Source organism: Acomys minous (assembly GCF_964271855.1).
Source record: "Acomys minous genome assembly, chromosome: 8".
Classification (NCBI taxonomy): domain Eukaryota; kingdom Metazoa; phylum Chordata; class Mammalia; order Rodentia; family Muridae; genus Acomys; species Acomys minous.
This window is the reverse complement of record NC_140489.1, coordinates 35,035,695-35,056,573: the sequence shown is the minus strand read 5'-3', so window position 1 is coordinate 35,056,573 and position 20,879 is coordinate 35,035,695. Positions and strand designations below refer to the sequence as shown.

At 45.8% G+C, this 20,879-nt stretch overlaps 1 protein-coding gene across 8 annotated transcripts in view; it reads left to right on the top strand.

The window, feature by feature from the left end:
- Nucleotides 1–20,879, top strand: part of SIPA1L1 (signal induced proliferation associated 1 like 1) — a 277,017-nt gene that overhangs the window by 243,546 nt on the left and 12,592 nt on the right. For all 8 annotated transcript variants that reach the window (XM_084792053.1, XM_084792052.1, XM_084792056.1 and 5 more), the window contains 5 exons: nucleotides 1,445–1,569; nucleotides 4,338–4,456; nucleotides 6,448–6,890; nucleotides 17,299–17,538; nucleotides 18,232–18,397. In XM_084792053.1, coding sequence (XP_084648179.1) covers nucleotides 1,445–1,569; nucleotides 4,338–4,456; nucleotides 6,448–6,890; nucleotides 17,299–17,538; nucleotides 18,232–18,397 — 1,093 coding nt within the window. The remainder of the gene's footprint in view (nucleotides 1–1,444; nucleotides 1,570–4,337; nucleotides 4,457–6,447; nucleotides 6,891–17,298; nucleotides 17,539–18,231; nucleotides 18,398–20,879) is intronic.

The following is a 20,879-nucleotide window of genomic DNA, read 5'->3' as shown; positions in this document are numbered from 1 at the left end:
CATTTCTCGCACCCACGTTGCATGCGTGAGGACTGAAATTGAGACGTTGCAGGTAGAATTGTTTTTCAAGACAGATTTTAAAGAGTCTTGGAATTTACTTAAATGAAGATAGGAAATGGTTCTTTAAATTCTGAGATGGAGAAAGTTACTTTTTAGCTTCTTCTGCTACAAAAAAAGGAAAGCAAGATTGGAATCCATGTCTAACTGGAACCCTTATCCTTTGATATACATTTAAAATAGGTCAAAGTGAGGGGTCTTACTGCTTAGGAGGAGAAAGCAGAATGGTGAATCTCCCCCTCCCCATATTTCACAGTCAGGGTTTCTGTCTTAGGCTGCATGCATGCAGAGATGGCTTCACGGTGAGCCTTACAAAAGAGCTTCTGGACAAGCAGCGTTTGCCACAGCAGCCGGGAAGATAAGTTCTAAATAGTTTACTTGTAGGAAATACTTTTATAGCCTTCTGTGCTTTGCAAGCCTTTTGCCTGGAGTTTGCTGCCTAGAGCTCTGTGATGCAGTCACAGTGTTGTGTGTAAAGAGACCAAGACAGTGCTTGGGGGCTGTGTTCAGTTCTACTGCATCACCGCTCCAACATAGCCCCAGGTCTTCCCACTCCCAGGGGTCCTACCCTTCTCAGGATAGCTCTTGCAGGTCGTGGCCATGTGTCAGTCATCCAGGTAAGGCACAGGAACAACAGAGGCCTATGTTACATAAGGTCTTTAGAAGTTCATTAGAAACCCTGGGAAATGTAGTTATTTTCCATATAAATACTTGAATTCTACACTCTGGCCATTCCTGGTCTCAGAATTCATATTGCTGATATTAATAGAGACATGGTATTTCATATGGTCTAGTTAAACATTATTACTTTTTCAAGGGGAAAATTAGACTAGCTCACTAAATACCTACATTTCTTTCTAAAGGAAGATATTTACCATTTTACATGCCAGCTTACCTTCTTCTGAATTGCCCTTCCCCAAAGCAGTTTAAAATTTACACAATTAGAAAGTGGCTTGCACATAATATAAGTGGTAGTTGCCCTTGCTTTTCAGACCACAGAGTACTGTGCTCAGAAAGTGACTGATCCCAGAGAGATTTAATGACTTAGTGCATCACTGAATTAAGAGAAACAACTCCGTCCCCAGAGATGTTGGGAAGATGTATATGAGTGACTTAAAGTGGGTCTGTGAGCAATGGCGCTCTGAAATTGACTGTGTGGGCTGGTGAACTTGGGTTTCCTCCCCTCTGCGCCTTCGGTGAGCTAGCTCCTTGCCCTAGTTAACACTTGATTTTAATAATAAGCGTACCTTCCTAAGTAGAGATGTGTATCTACGTGCACAGACGTGCAAACAGAAACTGGTAAGACCTGTCATCAGAACTGGGACTCTCTTCACCTTGTGGGTGAAGATTCTGATGTGTCTTGCTTTTGTTTGGGGAATCATCACAGGTTTGGGGTGAGCCGAAGATCCCCAGCGTCCATCGACAGGCAGAACACTCAGTCAGATATTGGTGGCAGTGGAAAATCCACACCCAGCTGGCAAAGAAGTGAGGACAGCATTGCCGACCAGATGGGTAAGTGATTTGTATCAAAGTGCTCTCAGAGCACAGTGACCTCTTGATATCATGAAAGCATGCATTTATAAAGGACAGCTCCAGTTAGCAAGTGTGCGTGAGAATTTATCTCTGCTAAATTCTGCGCATGTGAAAGCAGCAGATGAGACCAAGGGATATCAGTGACCGCAGACTTCTACCCTAATGACCCGGGGGTTCTGTTTTAAGGCAAAACTGATGAGTTCTTCTACCCTGAGTCCCTCCCTGCTCACTTGTTCTGGTTGTTGGTTGGTTTTGCCTGTGCCTAGGAAGATTTAATATTCGTGGTTTTTTTTTAATGTTATAGAGGACTTTATTAAATGAGCATGGGGAGAGAAGGAAAAGGGGGAGGGGCAACACAGAGACAGAGGAAGAGAGAAAGGGGTAAGAAGATCAAGATTAATATTCTTAATGTTGAATTTTAAGGAAAAGGAAGTCACTGTACAAGGTGGGAAGAGAATGAATTTTTGTTGGGTCACATCTGTAGCTTGGATAGACACTCTGTCCTGCCAATGGATATTTTTAAAAATTCTTTCCCCTCCAGTTTTAAACTACCAGCTACAATGTCTTAACAAAACAGCAGGATGGGAAAAATTGCAGTAGTGGGCCCTCTGAGGCTGTGGGGAAGAAATTTAACCATCTCCAGGAGCACCTCGAGCACTGCTTGTAACAATGGCATTTTACCACTCAGCAATTAAACTTTAACAGACACATCGGAAACTTGATGTCAGCACAATTCATACATCACAGATTTGTTTGTGAAGTCTCAGATTGTGTTTTCTGTCCTGTCATCCTGTACCTCTGTCCCATAGTGCTTTCTTTTTTTCTGAAAGTATTGTCATCAGTATGGAATAGGGAAATACACACTTCATGCCTAAAGGTTGATGGTTTTGTCCTGTGTGAGCGACTGTCTCCAAGTAAATGTCCGAAAGTTGAAGAAGAGAAATGTGATTCCTAGGTCCCAATAACATACTTTGTTGTAGTAACTTATCTGATGTACTGTGTTATTGTAGCCATCTGTCGCTCCCCAGTCTTATCCCGCCCAACCCCTGCTCTGGCATATGACTTTATCCATCTGTTTTGGTGCTGCTGGGATGGTAGCGTCTCATCTGAGCAGGCTCTGGCCAAGGCTGCAGCAAGCCCTTTGTATGGCCAGTGTCATGCTTCCACTCCTGGGAAGTCACACAGGGAACTGGAATAATAGTTACACAGCCCATCATCATATGCGTCCCTCATACGAAGTGCTTTCCAGACTTCACCCTCCGGCATCCACTTCAGTGTATGGCACCTCACGCTTCCAGCTTAAGCCTGGTTCCAGGCTACAGAGTGAGACCCTGTTTCAAAACACTGAAATACATTCTTATAATTTGAGGATCCCAGTATTCCAGGAAAATAAGCCAGCATTTCCTAGTTGGTACCTCAGAGGGAATTAGCCTTTCAGCATTGAAATAAGACTAGGTTGTCTGTGAAGGTCACACTCAAGGCCTGCACAGTCAGGTTACGAAAAAAGAGCATGGGAAAAAATCCCCTAGTGATGTAACTGGATGTGGTGGCACACACCTTCAATCCCAGTGCACAGGAGGCAGAAGTAGGGACATCTCTATCAGTTCGAGGCCAGCCTGGTCAGCCAGGACTACATGGTCAGACCCTATTACAAAACAATGTGTGTGTGGGGGGGGGGGTGTTTGTGTGTGTGCACGCGCGCTTGCACACACGCGTGTGTGTGAATCTCATGATATTTTAAATAAATTTGTCTTTTTTGTTTTAATTGGGTGCCTTTATAGCTATCTTCAGCTTCATGTGTCCTGTGGGCCTCAGGTTGGACATACCTGACAGCCATCCTAGGGAAGATATAAGAAGTGTGAGTCTTAGGCTTTTTGTGGCTCAGTAGGTGATCCATTGAGTTGATCTTCCCACACTTGGTGTGGGTGTAACTGGTCCCTGCTAGGTAGGTCACCATCTCCTGCCAGTGAGCTGTCAGCTACTTCTTCGTGACAGTGGGGCCAGGCTCACTCCTCCCCGTGGATGCTTGTGTGTTTCTACCTACTGCTCCTGGTGAGGTGGCAAGGCACACTCTAGAGGCCGGCTGCAGGTGAGGAAGGGAGTTGGAAAAGTCGGTAATTCCTGTTCTAGGCAGTCAAGGGTAATGCACTACCTCTTGTTTTGTGTACCCCCATCTTGAGCCAGTATGGCACCCTAAAGAAAATGATCGTTTGAAGTAAACTAGCTGCTGTGTGTCTGTCCTGTCACACTCAGCTCACGGTTATAGAGGACCTCAGGAGTGCAATTCTGTTGTCCTCGAGCAGCATGAATTCACAGGTGAAATGTCCCCAGGTGTCACAGTAATGGTGTGATGTCACCCATGCCTATGTAGGGAGTGGACAGCAGCCAGATTAGCCTCGCTGCAGTGACTATGAGTGTAACTGTGGATTCTGAACTTCTCCAAAGCAGCAGTTGGTTCCAAACTTGCTGCATTGTTTGTGGCCTTCGGTTTGGTGGCATTTGGCTTTGCTAATGTGTATGATGTGACATGTTGTCACCAGCTGCGAGCTTTATCCATCAGCCACCTACTTTCTGACATCAGCCACCTAGTTGCTGTCTCTTGTGTAGACTCCTAGCAAGCCTGCCACTAATACGCAGGTTTGGCTGGTCAGTGAGCTCTGAGAGATGAGGTGGAGGCCATCTCCATGTGTCAGCTGCATTTGTACCTGTTCAGTGCCTGCACCATAATGTCCTGTGCTGTGTTCCAGAGCCCACATGCCATCTCCCAGCAGTATCAAAGGTGCTGCCTGCTTTCCGAGAGAGCCCCAGTGGGAGATTGATGCGGCAGGATCCAGTGGTTCACTTGTCTCCAAACAAACAAGGCCACGTAAGTTCACCATAAGCTTATCGAGATAACTGAGTTAAAGCTAAGTACTGTAGTTCCTGTAATATGAAAACAGGGCCCGCCTGCTCCACCCCTGCTCTGTGCAGCACAAGACAAGGTACCCTACACTTGGGTTTGCACAGCCCACAGTCTGAGTTGCTTTGATATAAACTCTATTCTGAGGAGTAGTTCTGCATTCTCTCAGGTCTTTAGGAAGGTTCAGGAATTCGGAAACAGTCCTGATGTGAGAAGGAGAGCTGTGACAAAGGTTTCACGCCTCCACATAGCTGGGAGCATGGGTGAGGCTGGGACAGACCACCAGTTGGGGCGGGCACACAGCTGACCACAGCTCCCCTTCTCCTGGCTACATGGCAGCATGTCCTTCTGTCATGATCACATGGTTCTCACTGTCTGTGGGTACCCGAAGTGGTTTGCAAGTTGCCATTCACTCTGTGCCCCTCCTTTTGTTTCCTTGCAGAGGGTGTATTTGTTAGGTTAGGGAAACTCTCCATTTCACAATTGCTGACTTCAACGATGCTCATATTGTGTCAGTTTTCTTCTAGAAAAATGAATATTGAAGCTATAAAACAAGCAAGTCTGTGTGTCCTGTACTTTGCGATGTAGATGTGATAGGAGCCCTGATCTTTCCAACTCTGCTTGTATGTGACTGCTCTGAACCAATCTGAATTTATCTTTCTCGTCATCAATTTTTATACTAACTACATAATAAGATAGTATTTGGAACGCATTGGTCAGATCAACTGTGTTGCTTAAGTTAATTTTGCCTATTTTTTTTCTTACTTTCTGGCTACTAGAACATTCCAAATTGTATTTCAGCTCACTCTCACACTTGGCTTGTGCCTACTTTTGTCTATTATGGTTAACACTGTTATAGATATACACATATACTTATTTTTTGTGATTGTGCATTGTTACCTCTCTTGAGTCTGCACCAAGAATGGAATTACAGCTGTTTTCTCATAGCTTCCACTGCAGTTTGTATTCCTGATAATGCGCCCCTCCTTCGTCTGCTGGTTTGAGGTGTTTTGTCTGTAAAGCCCTTGCTATGCTTTTATCTATGACCCTTGTGGCCAGCAACACTGAGCACCTTTCCATGTGACGGTTGATATTTAATTCCCTTCTGTGGAGATGGCCCTGCTCACATGTCACATCATTTTTAATTGCATTACTTGAAACACAAAAGCTTTTAGTTTTGACAAAATCCAGTTTACTGTTTTTGTTTGTTTTAGTTTTCCTTCTGTTTCTTGTCCTTGTGATGTCATATCTGAGAAACCATGTCGTCCATGGTCACAGAGACTTATACTTATTTTTGTCTCATGTTTTAAATGTTTAGCTTTTACATTTAAGTCTTCTAGAATTTTTTTTTATACAGTAAAGATTCAACTTTTCTTTTTTCTTTCTTTCTTTCAATTTTTTTTTTTGCCATGTAAATATCTAGATGTCTCAACATCATTTATTGATGAAACCTCTGCCCCCATTGAATTAGCTTGCCATCTCTGTAGATGCTAGCTTTCAGCATTGGTTGGAAAGCTGTCTCCTAGCAGATGCTAATTGGGAATCACGAGAGTTCAGACTTAACTCATCTGGATCCTGCCTGCTTGCTACTGAGCATGGCTTTTAGAGTCAAGAACACTTGACTTGGTAATGTCATTTCCTTTCTCTGTCAAGATACGGAAGATACCAATGACAGCTTGTATTTTTCCTGGCTAGAATGATCTCCATGTCATTGTGTTGTTGTGTTGGCCTAAGTGAAATAACAGGAAATGGATTCTTGGAGGACATGTCCTGTCTCCGCCAGGGACGCCATAGATGAGTCTGTTGGTCCTAGCGCGAGTCCCAGGCACACAAACCTTATTTTGACTTATTAGAGTTTTGTAATCAGACTCATGCTAGAGTGCCATTCCTGTGACGCGTTCTTGGTGTTCAAGGCACGAACCCTTGCACGTGAGTAGTAACTCCTGCTTCCGTTGCAGTCTGACAGCCACTACTCCAGCCACTCCAGCAGCAACACCCTCTCCAGCAACGCGTCAAGTGCCCACAGTGACGAAAAGTGGTACGATGGGGACCGCACAGAGTCTGAGCTCAGCAGCTATAATTACCTACAGGGCACCTCCGCTGACAGTGGCATCGACACCACCTCCTATGGCCTCAGCCATGGCAGCACGGCCTCCCTGGGGGCTGCCACTTCATCACCCCGTTCGGGGCCAGGCAAAGAGAAGGTGGCACCCCTGTGGCACAGCTCCAGTGAAGTGCTCTCCCTGGCAGATCGGACCTTAGAGACTGAGGGCCATGGTATGGACAGGAAAACAGAGTCCTCCCTGAGCCTGGACATCCACAGCAAGAGCCAGGGCGGCTCAAGCCCACTGACCAGAGAGAACAGCACCTTCAGCATCAACGATGCCGCGTCACACACCAGGTGAGTGCCCTGCGGGCCTCTGCGTGCTCTTGGGGTTCCCCACCTTCCCCACTTTAGTGTGCAGTGATGTTCTCAGGGGCACTGGGCTTCTTGTATATTTACTTATTAGCACTATATTTTTATATATTTTATGCTGTTTATTTCTTACAGAATAGTTCAGCAACTTAATGTGTTATTTCAATCTGGGAGACATTTTTGCAGATATATTCATTGTAAAGTTGGTTTTTTGGGTTGCTTTTTTTTTTCCTAACTGCATTCCAGAATTAGAATTTTCTAATTTTGATTCTCACCATTGATATATAATAAATATAGAGTGCTACAGATTTTCACAGATACTTGAAATTCTTGACTGTATATATTAAATAAAGTAGCCTATCCCAAGATTGGCAGCTTTTCTTTAGGTGCCCAGCACCTAATTTCCCAGCTTTGCCCTAGCCCATCTCACAGTGACACACTGATGGTCGAGATGCCCTTCACAGAAGGATAGCTAAAATGTGACATGCCTCTTTCACATCAGAAAGCACACTTTCTCCAATGTCCTTGATTACCACTCCACTAAGCAAAATAAATGCTGTTTTTCATTTCCTTAAATCCAAAGTGTGATAGGCCTGCCTGTCTTGCGAAGGAAGCATTACGTTTCTGCCCTCCACCTCTCAGTCTCTGCTTGTTTCTCCTGGTATGGTTGTCAGTTGCTGGCCAGTGTGTGACTATTTAACCTGGCTTTCCCACAGAAAAACGGCACGGAAGAATAACAGCTTTTGAGTTTCCAAATGAGAAGTCATGCATATAATCTGCTAATAAACCCCAGATGTCCTGGTGGGGAAAGACATTCACTTTTCTCATACTCAACTCAGTCAGTTTAACGTTCAACTTTCTTACAGTGTCTCTGTTCTCGCCAGGACGGTTTTTAAGTTTCTCTTCTTTTCATGGTCTCACTGTGCAGTTGAACACATTTCACAAACTGTACTTCTCTTTGTCATCCTCACATCCCAGCCTGCTGCTGTTTATTTTTGAGGTTGTATTTTATTTACACCTCTCCCTTCCCTTTCCTCCCTTCAAACCCCTCATCATATGTTCCTCCCCTCTCTCCTTCAAATTCATGGCCTCTCTTTTCATTAACTGTTATTACGTGTGTGTGTGTGTGTGTGTGTGTGTGTGTGTGTGTGTGTGTGTGTGTGTCTGTGTGTGTGTGTGTGTATTCCTAAATATAACCTCTTTGGTTCATACAATGTTATTTGTGTGTATGTTTTCAGGACTGACCATTTTTCTTTGCACAGTCAGTTGATGCATTCTTCTCTAGAGAGAGCCATCTTTCCCGCCCCCAGCTTTCCTTAGTTTCCTGCTGTTCTATGTGTAGGGTTGAGGCCTCGTGGGTTTTCCCCACATGCAGCTTGGCATGTTTGTTGGTGTCATCCTTGTTCAGCTTGCATTTGAGTCGTCATGTTGGTGAGACTTTATGGATGTAGCTTCTGAGGTTACTAGAAGTTTTTTTAAATGACTGTGGTCTGAAAACTCCATGGTCCTCAAGCAGCAATGACCTTAAGAAAGTGGCCTCAGAATCTTAATTACCCAGAATCCCATTGTCTTGCAGTTGAGGAGCTAGAGAATTTGGTTGAGATGGGGCAAGGAATATGTTTAGAAAAGTAGAACAGAAAGATGGGACCCAAATACTTTTAGCATACAAACAGCACGACATAAAACGTACCTGCGGCCTGCTCCTGGCATGACCTTCCATCACATTAGCTAGACTGCCCCTCCCTCAGGATGTGTCAGACAAAGCGCTTCCTAGAAACCTAGTCCCTTTGGTTTTAGTTGCTCCTGTTAGAAGGACACCTTTTTCTAGTGACAATACTCCCTCCACCTGAGGAGAGATCCTGGGTCCCACCTGAGGCAGCAGGAAGTGAGTCAGGGAGAGAGTGTCTAGAACAGTGTGATCGCAGAGCCAGCTTGGGAAGAGCTGGACCCTGGTGCCGAACCACAAAATGCTAAGGCTGTGCTGCTGACAAGTCCAGGGATCTGCAGCGCCCCGCTAGAGGCAGACACCTGGGTTTTCGTTGTCCAGATGTGCTGACAAGAGTTGACAAGGCCTTGGAAAGGATTATCTAGATTTTCTGCTTCAGATGGGCCATGTGGAACCATTGAAGTCATTGCTAAGAAACCCTGTGCTGTTGGAAGTCAAGCTTAGAGGAGAAGAATGTGGCCTTTGAGGAGAGCGGCAGGTCTTCCTGCCCACCCAGGCCTGAGTCACACTTTCTAGGCCCGGCTCATAGGCACGCTTTGTAACCTAGGCCTGTTGGTCTTGGCTGAGTGAGCTGGATAATCAGAGCTGAGGCAGCCTCCCCTTTCGGGAGGAAGAGAAGACTAAGCCACCAAATGTGCATTGCTTGGGAAGCTGAAATCACAGCAAATTAGGGTGTGTGTGTCCTCAGAAGACAGGAGGCAATTAATGTGGTGATCTCTTGACAGTGCATAAAAGAGCTTGTACCTGGGACTTGGTGACAAAGTTTAAATTACAGTGATTAAGTTCCCTGCATATTTCTGGCTAAGCTGGGCCTTTCCCTCTGTCCTCTGGTCTCCCTGTTGATGAGTGTGCAGGGGTTTTTTGTTTTTTTGTGTTTTGATTTTGTGTGTGTCCTTGAGAACTGCATTGATACAGGTTGGTAATTACATAAGGAAGTTTATATTTGGATGTCATTAAAGGAAGCAATTCCTACAGATAACTTGCAATGGGGGGTAAAGAATATGCAACCTAAGTGCTAATTTTTTTATATACTTGTTCTTTCCCTTTTATATCTTAAAATGAATCACTCCAAAAAAGAAAAAAAAAAAGACGTGAGTGTAGGAGAGGTGAAAGGAACACTAACGTTATATTCATGTAAAAATGTTAATACTTTTTTTTTTTGAGACAAGGTTTCTCTATGTAGATATAGGCTGTCCTACATCTCGCTCTCTAGAGCAGGCTGGCCTTGAACTCACACTACCATTGTTAGGAGGCTCTTGTCACTGACAAAAAATGCCTGGCACAGACAGCTCACTAGAGAGAGGGGAGATTTACTTTGGCTACTGGTTTCAGTCTAAGATACGCTGGGTCCATTGCTAGGGTCTAGGGTGTAAGGTACAACACAACATGGTGGCAGTAGGAATGCTTGGCAGGGCTTGTCCTACTTCCTGGTGGCCTAGAAACCGAGAGAGATATAAGCACAGAGGGGCAGCAAAAGCCCCCAGAAGCCTATTTTGTCTAGCAAGACTCCTAGCTCCAAAGTCTCCACCACCCCTCAGTGATGCCACTATGTTGTGAGTCCACCAATGGGTCACTACTTTATCAGCTCCAAACTCTTCTGATCTAGTCTCCTCTTGGCCAAGCTTAGCCAAAGCCTGAGCCCTTAGCCAGCAGTTCTCAACCTGGAGGTCACAACCCCTGTGGCAAACCTCTGTCTCCAAAATTATTTACATTATGATTCATAACAATAGCAAAATTACAATTATGAAGTAGCAAAAGTGAAAATAATGTTATGGTTGGGGGTCAGTACAACATGAGAAACTATATTAAAGGGTCACAACATTAAGTAGGTTGAAAACTACTGCTTTTAGCACATTAGCCTCTGTGGGAGAATGTGTCACACTGAGTTAGCACATTATCCTGGTGTATTAGTACCCAGACCTCTTCAACTGTTGTTAGCCAGCCATTCTGCTCGCCCCAAAGCTCCCATTTGCTTCCCAAGGGCCCCCTGAGAGCCTGTAGCCAGGGGGACCCACTTAGGCAATCATATACCTATTTGTGTTGTCCCCTTGTAGAGGACTTACCACCTAGCACACTGCTTAGCTCCTGTGCTGTGTCAGCAAGTGGATCCTCATGGACAAACAGGAAGCACCTAGTCCTAATGCTCCCACTTACTGCCTGATGACTCAGGTTCTCCACTGACTGAGATAACTCATGCCACGTACGTTCTCAAATCTTCAGAAAACCTCACTAGTTCCAGGCTTCCTGGAGACACATCTGCTTTCAGGGTTAGATTTTAGCCCTTAAGTGTGTTAGTACTTAAGACTCTGTTTGTGTAGTGTGAACTTTTAAAAGTTATTTCTATATAAAAGGTGTGGAAAAAGCCTGTAAAATGTAACAAGAAGGAATTTGGTCATTCTGATATTCACCATGAAAACTACCTGCCTGTAATACAGCTCAGTTTTATGAGCAGGCCTTTTCCGGTTGACCTCAGAAGCTAATGAAAGAGAGAATGCTCCCTACTCTGTTTAGAAAATTTTCCATTGTTTTTATATGCAGCATTTTTTGCCCTAAATATTTTCTGGCTAGAATTTTGTCAGTTGTTAACAGTTCCTTGCTTGTCTTCTTTGACCCGCCCCCACCCCCACCCACCACCCACCCCCAAGTCCTGGGAAATGCACCCGCGGCCCTGCATTTGGTAGCCAGATGCTGTACCACTGAGCTGCATCTCCACCTCCTTACTTTTTTATTTTGAGCAGAGTTTTCCTAAGTTGTGCAGGCTGGCCTTGAACTTCGGATCCTCCTGCCGTAGCCTCCCAGGTAGCTAAGGATCACAGGCCTGCACAGGAGGTCTCAAAGTCTTCATTTTTCCTCCCTAAGTTGAAAACACTGTTTTTCTGTGTATTATGGACTAATTAAGATTTGGATTGAGGGCTGGAGAGATGGCTCAGCTGTTAAAGGTTAGGCTCACAACCAAAAATATAAGAGTTTAGTTCCCATCACACATAGCTGTCTCTCCAGCCATTAAAAAAAACAAAAACCCCTGGAGGTTGGATTGAGGGCTGTGGGCATCTCTGTATAGGTAAGTTTCATTTTGTGCAGAACTCGGCCTATGGTCAACATTAGGGATGCATTGCTTTGAAGCTTTGTAAGCTTCGGCCAATCTGGATGAAGTGTCTTATTGAATCTGCTCCAGCCTATAGGAGTGATTACTATTTTATCTGGACTTCTGTGAGCAGCAGGAGTGGAAAACAGAACCACTGTGGCTGAACTTTGAAGTTCATGCGCAGCAGTGAGCCTCTGTCAAGCTGCCCCACAGCCTTACCCATCAAAGCAGCCTTAACTCAGCTAATGTGAGAAGCCTAGGCCTTCCAGCTGCATGAAGTAGAGGCCCAAAACAATGCAGCAAGCGCAGAGCCCATTATTTGCCATTGTATGCATCCTCTTTGGGTAAAAATTTATGCATATGCTTCATTAAGGAGAAAAAAAAAGTCTCTGGAAGAAGCTCCACAGCCCCTGGAGCAGTCTTCTGCCGCCAGTGTCTTGCCGCATCTCTAGCTCCAGTCAAGGCCTCTTACTAAGCGAGAAATGGTTTTGCCTGCCAAGTGGTCTCTACACATGAAGTCAGGTGTTTGTTGTGATGGTTGTTGGTTTTTGTTTTTTACTTCTAAGGTTAAGAGAAAATCTGTTTGATTTTCTTTGCCTTAACCTAGCTATTGGGTATAAGTCAATGAGTATATGAAAGAAAAGAAAAAAATATATTACTCCCATTACCACAGGCAAGTCAAGCAAGAGACTCAAGTATGTGGATTTGAGCCTGACACCTTTGCTGTGTCTCTTCTGCCACTGTGCAGCTCTGTGGCCTAGGGCCAGTCACGCTGGCCCATCTGCTATCCGTCATCATACGATACTGGCTCTGTTGAGAATGAAAATGTTACCAAGTGCGTTGCCCTGGAAATGTACCCAAGGCAAGAGAGAGAGTCTTCTCTTAACCTTCATCCCTACTGCGAGTGGGTGCTTACTATCCGGTTATAAGCATGTGGCTCTCACCCCTCTCATGGCAGTTTTTTTTTCTTCTTTCAAACCCATTTATACTTTCTTTGCTCAGCCAACCTTCCTTCCTTCCTTCTTTCTTTTTCTTTCTTCCTTTTTTCTCTCTCTTCCTTTATTTCCCTTTCTTTCTTTCTTCCTTTCTTTCTTTCTTTCTTTCTTTCTTTCTTTCTTTCTTTCTTTCTTTCTTTCTTTCTCTCTCTCTCTCTCTCTCTTGCATTTCTTGACACCAAACTTGAACATGACACCGTCTCTGCTATGCCCATTAAGATGGTTATGTTTGCTGGGTGTGGTAGCGCACACCTTTAATCCCAGGACTCAGGAGGCAGAGGCAGGTAGATCTCTGAGTTCGAGGCCAGCCTGGTATACAGAGTGAGCTTCCAGGGCAGCCATGGCTACACAGAGAAACCCTGTCTAGAAAAACAAAGATGGTTATGTTCACAGGTATCTTGTTGGCTCCTTATTTACATAGTTGGGAGTTACAGGTGGCTTGTCTGTGGTCCACGGTGACCTGTGAGTCCTCTTCAATACCCACCCGACCACTCACTCCTCAGGCTGTATGTGCATGCTTTCTGCTCACCAGACACTTGCTTCTTGCAAAGGCGCAGCTTTCTTTCTCGTGCTCGCTCTTTCCTGCCAGCTTAACCACGAGACTTCACTTGCTGGTCTCCCCAGTGCTATAATACTAGCGTCTCCTGAAACCTTCCAGAACCATGGAACTGGTAGTAGAGAACTGGCCAGTGTCGAACACAATGGGGGGAGTCCTGGCTCCATCATTCTCCCTCATTATCTGTCACCCAGACACTTGTTATTTGCATGGCCGATCCCAGGAAGCCTGTCAGCTGCCCTCTCTTGGTCATAGGCCAGCATCCAGCCTATGCCCAGATTTTGTCACAGCCGTTTGACAGGTGACTAATTACTGCTTTCCCTCTTTGAAAATATCATCCTTCACAGGGTAGGACCAAAGCCCAAATTCTCACGCCATGCTTGAATAGTAGATGGTTGCAGGCATCCTTTCCTGTAGCAGGCAGCAGCTGGTGCTGCACAGCAAAGAGTGGCTTCCTGGTGATGTAGACATTTAGAAGGGCGTCCCCAGCCAGAGCGCTTAGGAATGCTACCTGACAGCTTGATTGATGACATCTGTGCTCCCCTACCCTGCTTGTTCCTCTCTTTGCAAGCAGCAAAGAGCAGCGTTTCTTCTGCAGGTGGCCAGCCCTTCCTGTAAAGGTGCATGTAATGTAAACAGGCTGCGGCACCTTTGCCCATGGCTTCCTTTGAGCCACGAGTCAAGAAGTCTGGCAGGTCAGACTGGCCTTGGTTTCTGGCCACCCTATTGCTTTTTCTTTGGTTTTTATGTATAGTAATGTATGTGTGTCCTCTCTTCCTTCTCAGAACTCATGTCCTAGAGTGGCCAAAATCATCCAAAGCTCTTCCGTTTTTCCAGGAAAGGCAAAGCATCTGAGAGCGTAGATGAAAATGAAAATTGAAGTCAGCGTCCAGGGACATCCTGGCTGCATTCTCATGATCTGGTCTGGCTGTGCTCATAGTTTTTCATTTAATAGGAAAGGAATCGATACTGCACTTGTCGCCCCAGTGCATCTGTCTCTTTTCTTTCTGTTCCATGTTATTGGCTGTTACCTTACACTGTTCCTAGGAAGGAACTCAAAGAACTGGGGTGAGACAGAATTGCAGTGCACTGAACTAACAGGAGTTCTCCAGGGTAATGAAGCAGATTCACCTCCCCCCCCCCAACAGAGCTATCAACTTACAGTTGGCTGTAGCATAGTTAAACTCCCAGAGTCCCTTGGTGGAGCATGTGGCTGTAGTTACTAACTTGAGATGGTTGTAGGCCAGCAGGTGGTCAGCATCAAGGGCCTCCACCCACAGCCTGGGCTGGAATTATATCAGAAAGGAAGAGATAAACCTGTTTTGCAAGATGCAAAGTGTATATGCTCGCATAGCAATTTTAAGTTCTAAGAAATATGAGAATCCTTTAGAAATGCTCCTTTTTCTTTCTTTCTTTCTTTCTTTCTTTCTATCTTCTTTTCTTTTCTTTTCTTTTCTTTTTTTTTGTTGTTGTTGATTTGTTTGTTCATTTTGGTTTTTTCGAGACAGGGTTTCTCTGTGTAGCCTTGGCTGTCCTGGACTCACTTTGTAGACCGGGCTGGCCTCGAACTCACAGTGATCTGCCTGCCTCTCCCTCCCGAGTGCTGGGATTAAAGACATGAACCACCACGCCCAGCTTAGAAATGTTTCAAAACACGGATTTCTTTGACTCAAGAAAATGTCATCTGAGCCCGTGACTCTGCACTGATAGCTGCCCTGCAGGGCCAGGGCATTGCTTCAGTAACATGGCATTGTGGCTTCAGCGCCTAGATCTGGGCAGACAGGAAGCGGGGTTCGGCAAGTTAGAGGAGTGTGGCAGTTCAACTGGATTCAAGCAGTGGCTCTCAAATGGGGTACACATTTTGGGGGCAATTTCTGCCAAGTCTGCAGACACTGATACAGCTTTGTCCCATTAGCATCCCTGGGATTAGAACCCTGGGGTGCATGTTTTGGAGGTGCCCCAGGTTACGCCTTAGCTTCCAGGGGGTGTGTACACTAAGCAAGGAAGACAAGCCAGCGAATTTTCATTTGTTTCTGCTTGTGCCTTTGTTCCCATATGGTACCAGTTCTTACTGGGGCTGTCTGGGTATAACCGTTAGTAAACAGAAGTGTGCTGGCTGGCATCTCACACCTGGGACCCAGTATTAGCCATCATATTCATAGATAAAATGGATAACCATGCTCCGTGGTCAGTTAAGCAGGTATCCTGGTGAGGATACACTTAAGCAGAAACAGCATTTGTAGACATAATCATCTCTTACAATAAAAATTAAGCAACATCAAGTTTTAAGTACAGTTTGAGTAAAACACATGTATGCATTCCTGAGCGTGCCTTAGCTACACATATGTGTGCCTTTTCTTACCTCGGTCGGTAGGAGAGCGATTGCTGCATCTGGAGGGTACATGTTCAGCCTCAGCACAGGCTGTGACATAGTTGACCAAAAAGATTGTAACAAGGCTATATTGCCAGCATCTGTAAGAGTTGTAGCTGTACCATATCCTCTCTGACCTGAGATCTGTTCATTTAGCACATTCTGGTAGATGTGCGGTATCCTTATGGTTTAATTTGTATTTCTTGATACGTGGTGATGTTTCTAGGCTTTCTATTTAATCGTTCTTTTGAAATTACTGTTTAAATCATTATCTGTTTTATTTATTCACCTAGATGCCTTGTTTGTTTTTAGGAGTTTTATGTAGTGAATAAGGACATACTGTTGCATATGTCTTTATGCGCTGTCAGCTGGATAGTGGTTTTGTTTTGTTTTGTTTTTCTTTTTCTTGTTTTTGTTTTTTGTCTTGTTATGTTTTGTTTTTCAAGACAGAGTTTCTCTGTGTGGCCCTGGCTGCCCAGGAACTTATTCTGTAGACTAGGCTGGTCTTGAACTCAGAGATCCATCTGCCTTTGCATACTGAGCACTGGGATTAAAGGTGTGCACCACCACCACCTGACACTTTAATGGGCTTTTATATTTTCAATGTCATTTAAAAACACTATGTGTCTATTATAAAAATGTTCTTCCATGGTGTGGTTCAAAGCCTGTAGGTCTCTGTGTTAAAATACAATCCAGGTATGCTTGACTTTCTGTAAGGTTTGAGGCCAGGCGTCAAGATTTATTTTCATTGATAAATATTATGTCAGCCAGTAGGATCTGGGTTTTGTTTCTACTGTAATACTTTAAAATATTGTGATAGTCTCAGAGTTGCAGAAAAGTTGCCAAGCTAGAGTTCCCGTACACCCCACACACCCTTTGTTACCATCTCCTGAAGGCTGAGTGGTACTTTGTCACATCTGCATATTACTACTGATACCTTAATATTTGTTCAGTCAGGATTGTTAGTTTTTGACATCTAGAAGTGCCACTGAGGAGTGCAATTGTATGTCTGCTGTAGGTAGGAGTCACCTGCCCTTAGATGTCTCCTCAGCAGAACTCTGCAGAGCTCATAGTGTAGAGATGGGCTCCAAGAGACCTCCAGAAGGGAGTATTGGGTTCATGGATGTGGGTAGCTGATATAAGTTCTCCTTTCCAGCCTTGAAAAGTCTGCTTTTTTCAGTCTTAAAACTTGTCTGATAATGAGCAGCCTCTTTGAGTCAGTATGAATGCTACATGCTACACAGACCTCAGCATGCCCTTGGCCTTGGATGTCCAGGACAGCTGTATCCCTTACTTGATCTTTCCCTGATCCTTAGCCCAATCTTAGCATCCCCATGACCCCCAGATCTGATGGCACCCTACAGACACACACCCTGTCCCTTGCCCCTCCCGGACATAAGTGGGGCAAGTGTGTCTGAAAGTGCCCCTCCATCTTAACTGCTTTTACTCTTAACTTCAAGTGCAGGCCAAGCCCCATGACTATCACTTTGAAAGCAGACATTTAAATTAACAGGGAGAGAAAAGGAAGGCGCTAGCCATCTCTTTTAATCATTTCTTCAAAATTCATTTTTCCTAACCTGGCCTTCACCCCCACCTTGGACACCACTTGGCTGACATGGCTTATACACTGCAGTCACAGTCTCTGTTCTGCCCCCCACAGTACTATGAGCTCCCGACACTCTGCCAGCCCAGTGGTGTTCTCCAGCGCCAGAAGTTCACCAAAAGAGGAGCTTCACCCCGCCTCATCCTCCCAGCTCGCACCTTCCTTCTCCTCCTCTTCCTCATCCTCCTCTGGGCCTAGGACTTTCTACCCTCGCCAGGGCGCCACTAGCAAGTACCTGATTGGATGGAAAAAGCCAGAAGGAACCATCAACTCCGTGGGATTTATGGATACCAGGAAGTAAGAGATCTCCTCCCTTTACTTACTGGTTGGTTTTCTCTGCTCACAGAAGGAACCGGGGAGTCTCTTCTGGCAGATGATGCTGGGCCGGGGCTGAACCTGGAGGGACTGGCTTAGTGCAGGGATTTTTGTTTTCTTTTTTTAAATGAAAAGAACTTTTTTATGTAATATATTCTGATCACACTTCTCCCCTCCCCCATTTGCTAAGTGAATTTGTAAAAATTATTTCTCTGCTTCATTGCTTGAGTAAGATGTACTGTAAACATTTTGATCTGAGATCTTTAGCTGTCCTAGGAAAGAGCTGTATGAAAGACCATTTGGAGTAGCTGAGCCTTTCCGCAGACGGCTTCTTGACTGGGCTAGGAGGGCCAGGAGGATATTAGAAAATGAATAAATTCCCCAAGGATAAAGGACTTCTCTAAGTATATTCCTGTCACTTTGCTACCATTCTATAAAGGTGGCAGTGAGGCTCTGTCTCTGATCTGCCGGGTCTGCTGCTGGCGTTAGCCAAGCAGGGTGAACAGTTTGCTGTAGAGGAGTGACTTTGTCTTGTGTTTCACATTGGCTCTGCTGATACTCCAGGCTCTGACCTTTGTGGATTGTGATGTAAACAGGACCCAGACCAGTTGTCTGTCACCCTTCTCATCCCCCAAGAGCCAGCCCTACTGACTGCATCTCCACCCTTCTCCCCAGGCGTCATCAGAGTGATAGTAATGAGATGGCCCACACCAGGCTTCGCGCCTCAACCAGGGACCTGCGGGCGTCCCCGAAGCCAACCTCCAAGTCCACCATTGAGGAGGATCTAAAGAAACTCATCGACCTGGAGAGCCCAACACCCGAATCACAGAAGAATTTCAAGGTAGAAGGCAGGCTGGGGAAATTGGCAGAGAAAAACTAGGCATGATGGGCTCTTGGGCTGAGGGTTTGGGGACTCCTCTTCCTCAGTCCTTGCTCTGTCCTTGCAGCCACATCTTCTTAGTATCCTGTTTCTTTTAGTGTTTGCTATTCTGAAGTGCATGACTCCTTGGTCCACACTTAAATTGTGTCACTTCCAGGACGTTGTAAAGACACCTGTGTCTCCCTTTTCAGCTGGAACATTTTTCATATGGTCTCCAGCCTGCCTTCTGCCCGGAAGGTCCTTTTTCTCACATGTGTCCTGAGTATATCTGCTGGTCTCTATGCCTACACTCTGCTGACCACAAGTAATAGACTCTACACATCAGGGGACAGCCTCGTAGCCAGACTCAAGGGTGCCTACCTTCCCTGGAGCCGAGGCTTCCTCTCCACCCATCTCTAATGCTCACTCAGCATTTGGGTGCGGTTGTTGGTGGCCTGCCTTCCACTCAGCTGTTTGGCAGGTGTTTCTGCCCACCTCCTAGCAGGGCCCAGAAAACTCCTGAGGGTCCCCTGCATCTGCATTCTCAGCAGTGAGGGCCTGAGGAATTCCTCCTTGCCCAGGAGAAAGCAGGCCACTCCAGGAAGGTCCTGGTAGTGACTCTGAGGGTTTTCCTCCTTGAACTTTGAATTTAATGATCTTCAGGGTGACTAGAAAGCTAGTTTCAGAATACTGAGAATGCTAGCTAGAAAATTCTTCCCACACACCAGCCTCCACTGTAGTCAGCGTGAGTGTGCTCGGAGTAGCCATGGGCCCCTGCGTCTCCAGACTTCTCTGTGCTTGTGTGTAAATGCACACCACCCACACAGATCAGCTATACCCCTAATCTGAAATTCAGCCTTTATGGGAATTACGTGTATCCCAGGGGCCACTCTCAAGTTTTGCTGAGAAGTAACTGGCTTATTAACATGATTTATGTGACTAGATGGTTTACAGATACAGCCGTTCCTGGCATCTGTCATTCTGTTTCGGAAGCCAGCTCTTAGCAGTTCTGAATCATGATCCAGGGAACAAATGGTTCCTTAGCAACCTTGAGGAAGATGGTGCTTGAACCCATCAAAACCCAAAGTGACAGATGAAAACCTCAAAACCCCAGTTTCAACATAAAATTATTTTATATGTGCTCCTTGAGGCTCAAGGATAGTAAAACTTGCCCCGGAAGGAATCTTTCCGCTAAATCCTACTTGAACATTTTTTTGGCCGGGGGTAGTGAACTCAGAGCCTCTATTCTTTGGATTTACTTGTGCAGTGGGAATAGTTGAGGGTTAACGTCTGTCTGCCCACATTGCAGGCCTTGGCGTTTATCTCTGAAATGAGTTACTTTAGTGTTGCTGTTTGAATCTGTGTGAGACCCTCTGCAAGGGCAGTGTGCTCCTGCTGGCTCTGGCCTTTGCAGCAGGGCAGTGCCTGGGTTTTCTTCTCCAGTCGGTCCTTCCTAGGCTGGCTCTGTTTCAGGCGAGTTCAGCTAAGTAGCTCTGGTGTGTCTTCCAGATGATCATGTCTCTGTGTGAGGGAAGCTAGCATTGCCTTGAGAAGCCTCCCAGGCCAGTCGTGGCTCAAGGCTTCAGGCCAGCAGGAAACATCAGGAAGAGGCCTAGGAGAGCCATTTCTGAGCTAGAGTGGTAGAGCCTGTTCACATGCTGCTGTGGGCTTCCTGTCCTGTGAGCTGTGAGTCCCTGCTTTTCCACTAGTGGAGCTGAGTTAGTCAGTGCTCTGGCCTGAGAGTGTTCATGGAGCTGTAGCACTCGCCGCACAGGCAGAACGATCGTCTTGCTTGCTTCAGGCAGTGTCCTATCCTCCTTTCCAGTCAGGTGGACCGGAGCAAGGGGTTCCATGTAGACCTAATGTGTAGGGAAAGCTACTAGTTTACTGTGAAAGCTGGTGACTCCGTATCACTGACAGCCAAAGCAGCCGGGTATGGTGAGAGCATGGGTGAACATCAGCCTGCAGGACACTGTTCACCTTGAAAGGGCCAACACGGGATGAAGAAGGTCTGAGTCCCTGCGGGCAGGAGTGGAGGTGAAATAACAAGCCACCTTTGCTGGGCTGTGATCAAATTGGGGGACCAGTGGTCTCCAAATGCTTCATTCGGTAGCTTTAAAGTTCAGAAACATGATTTTACTTTAAAAACATCCACCAAAGCTCAAATTGTACAGCTGAACTTCTGTGGTGGGAGAGAAGGGCTGGCATGGGCTCAGGGTCCCCCTGACCCTCTCCCCATCAGTGATTCTCTAAGAAACCCCTTGGGGTCCTTGGGGCACACTTTGAGGACCCCGTGCACCTGTCTCTGTGCTCTCTGAAATCCAGGACTGGCAGCACTGGTCAGGAGCCCTGGGGATCCGCACAGCAGGTAGTTGGTGGCTTTCTATACCTACAAGCCCAGGAAGTTGTGAGCTGTGTGCTGAGAGGTTTTGACAAGCCACGGGACTGCGGTGTCTTAGGGGCA